Below are 2,014 nucleotides of genomic sequence, written 5' to 3' on the forward strand. Positions count from 1 at the left end.
GTGTGTGTGTGTGTGTGTGTGTGTGTGTGTGTGCGTGCGTGCGTGCGTACCTGTCCTGTATCCAGTGTTGTTGAGGTAGACCCCGAAGGTCCGCGGCTCGTGCTGCCGTTGCCATGACATCGAGGAACAGTTCTCGTTGTTCGTGTAGGTGTTGTGGTTGTGGACGTACCTGCAGACAGAGAGAAGACATTTAGAAGATTTAGTGCACATTATTTAATAATAATAATAATAATCATCATCATCGTCATCATCATTTTAATAATAAAGTATTTCCTTTTTAAATGAATAAGATTAAATTCCTTCAAAACAAATTAAGATATTATGTTGTTTACACATTTTTCAAAAAAGTTACTTTGGCTTGCAAAATCTGGACTGGCCCTTTAAGTTTTTCAATAAAATCAATACGTCAGTGAATCAGAAGTATTTAAACTGCTGAGGGTAAATGATGCAATTTCTTAAAAAAAAAACATGGGGAAAAAGGCAGTGAGCAGCTTGGTAAATATTCCCAAAATTGTGAGAAATTAGTGGATTTAGAAAATTATTTTTAAAAAAGAAAAAAAAGGAAAAAAGGAAAAAAAAGAAAAAGCTAGAGAAAAACTTTATTTATAATTATTATAATTACATATTTGAATTTAAATTACTGAATTACTATAATTTTAAGCACCTTTCAATTAATTTCTAGGTAATTTTTTGTACTTTTCACTCATTTCTTACAAATTTTTGGATCATTTCTTCTTGCCCTGTTTAAAAAAAATCATGCCATGTCTGTCTTTCCATCCGTCTGTCCGTCTGTGTGTCTGCGGGGACTTACTTCCCAGTGAGCATGCTGGAACGCGACGGACAGCACATGGGCGTGGTCACAAAGGCGTTGGAGAAAGAAGTCCCGCCTTCCTCCATGATGCGGCGCGTCTTATTCATCGCCTGCATCGAACCTGCGCAGAGACAGAGCCAGAGCCAGAGACAGAGCCAGAGCCAGAGACAGAGGCAGAGACAGAGGCAGAGCCAGAGCCAGAGACAGAGCCAGAGCCAGAGACAGAGGCAGAGACAGAGGCAGAGCCAGAGGCAGAGGCAGAGGCAGAGACAGAGACAGAGACAGAGCCAGAGCCAGAGGCAGAGGCAGAGGCAGAGGCAGAGACAGAGACAGAGACAGAGGCAGAGCCAGAGGCAGAGGCAGAGGCAGAGACAGAGACAGAGACAGAGCCAGAGCCAGAGGCAGAGGCAGAGGCAGAGGCAGAGACAGAGACAGAGACAGAGGCAGAGGCAGAGGCAGAGGCAGAGGCAGAGGCAGAGACAGAGACAGAGGCAGTGATACGATGTCGTTCGTGTTGGATGCTGCTATTTGACGCTCTCGGCTAAAACAAAAGTATTTTTCATCAAAATTTTATTAAATAGTTAAATAGAAGTTATACATTATATAAACTATACCACTCAATAGAAATACAAAAAAAGGCCTTCCAAAAAAAAAATTAAGAATTTCAATCAGAAAACTTCAGGTTAAATATATAAAAAATAAATGTAATAAAAGTATCAAAAAACTACATTATTTCTGGGTGTCATTCTGCGCGTTTGACTTGGAATTTGTCGTTTTGACTATTTTCCACCTGATGACGTCATGCAGACGCGTGCGTGTGTGTGCGTGTGTGTGCGTGCGTGTGTGTGTGTGAGTGTGCGTTTAAGTGTGTGTGTGTTTAACTCACCCAGCTCCTGGTCCTGGTCGTCCGTCAGGATCAGGATGATGTTCGGACGGATGTTGCGGCGGTCTCTCTGGAGGCGGGGCTTCATACGCTGGCCAGACAGGAAGTGAACGTGGCCAAGCGTCACGGAGATGAACAGGAAGAGGAGGAGTCGGCCCGCCATGGCCTACGACCCCTGACCTCCCCAAAAAATGTCAACCAATCAGCTGCAGAGGCTCAACTTCTGGAAAACAACCAAACAGACAGACGACAGGCAGAAGAGTTTATTTTAGTGATTTTTAAAGAGAAGCAGCAGATACGAGCGAAACGTGACCAACAGT

At 43.3% G+C, this 2,014-nt stretch overlaps 1 protein-coding gene across 1 annotated transcript; it reads right to left on the reverse strand.

Annotated features, from left to right (window-relative positions):
• Positions 1-50: 50 nt before the first annotated feature.
• LOC121964146 (extracellular sulfatase Sulf-2-like) lies at positions 51-1,914 on the reverse strand (the record flags this gene model as incomplete). Its single annotated transcript, XM_042514365.1, has 3 exons — positions 1,698-1,914; positions 812-932; positions 51-169 (listed from the first exon to the last, which is right to left on the reverse strand). Coding segments are annotated over exons 1-3 (400 nt in total), but the record flags the coding sequence as incomplete, so codon positions are not given.
• Positions 1,915-2,014: the final 100 nt, after the last annotated feature.

This window comes from Plectropomus leopardus, unplaced genomic scaffold (assembly GCF_008729295.1).
Source record: "Plectropomus leopardus isolate mb unplaced genomic scaffold, YSFRI_Pleo_2.0 unplaced_scaffold1421, whole genome shotgun sequence".
Lineage (NCBI taxonomy): Eukaryota > Metazoa > Chordata > Actinopteri > Perciformes > Serranidae > Plectropomus > Plectropomus leopardus.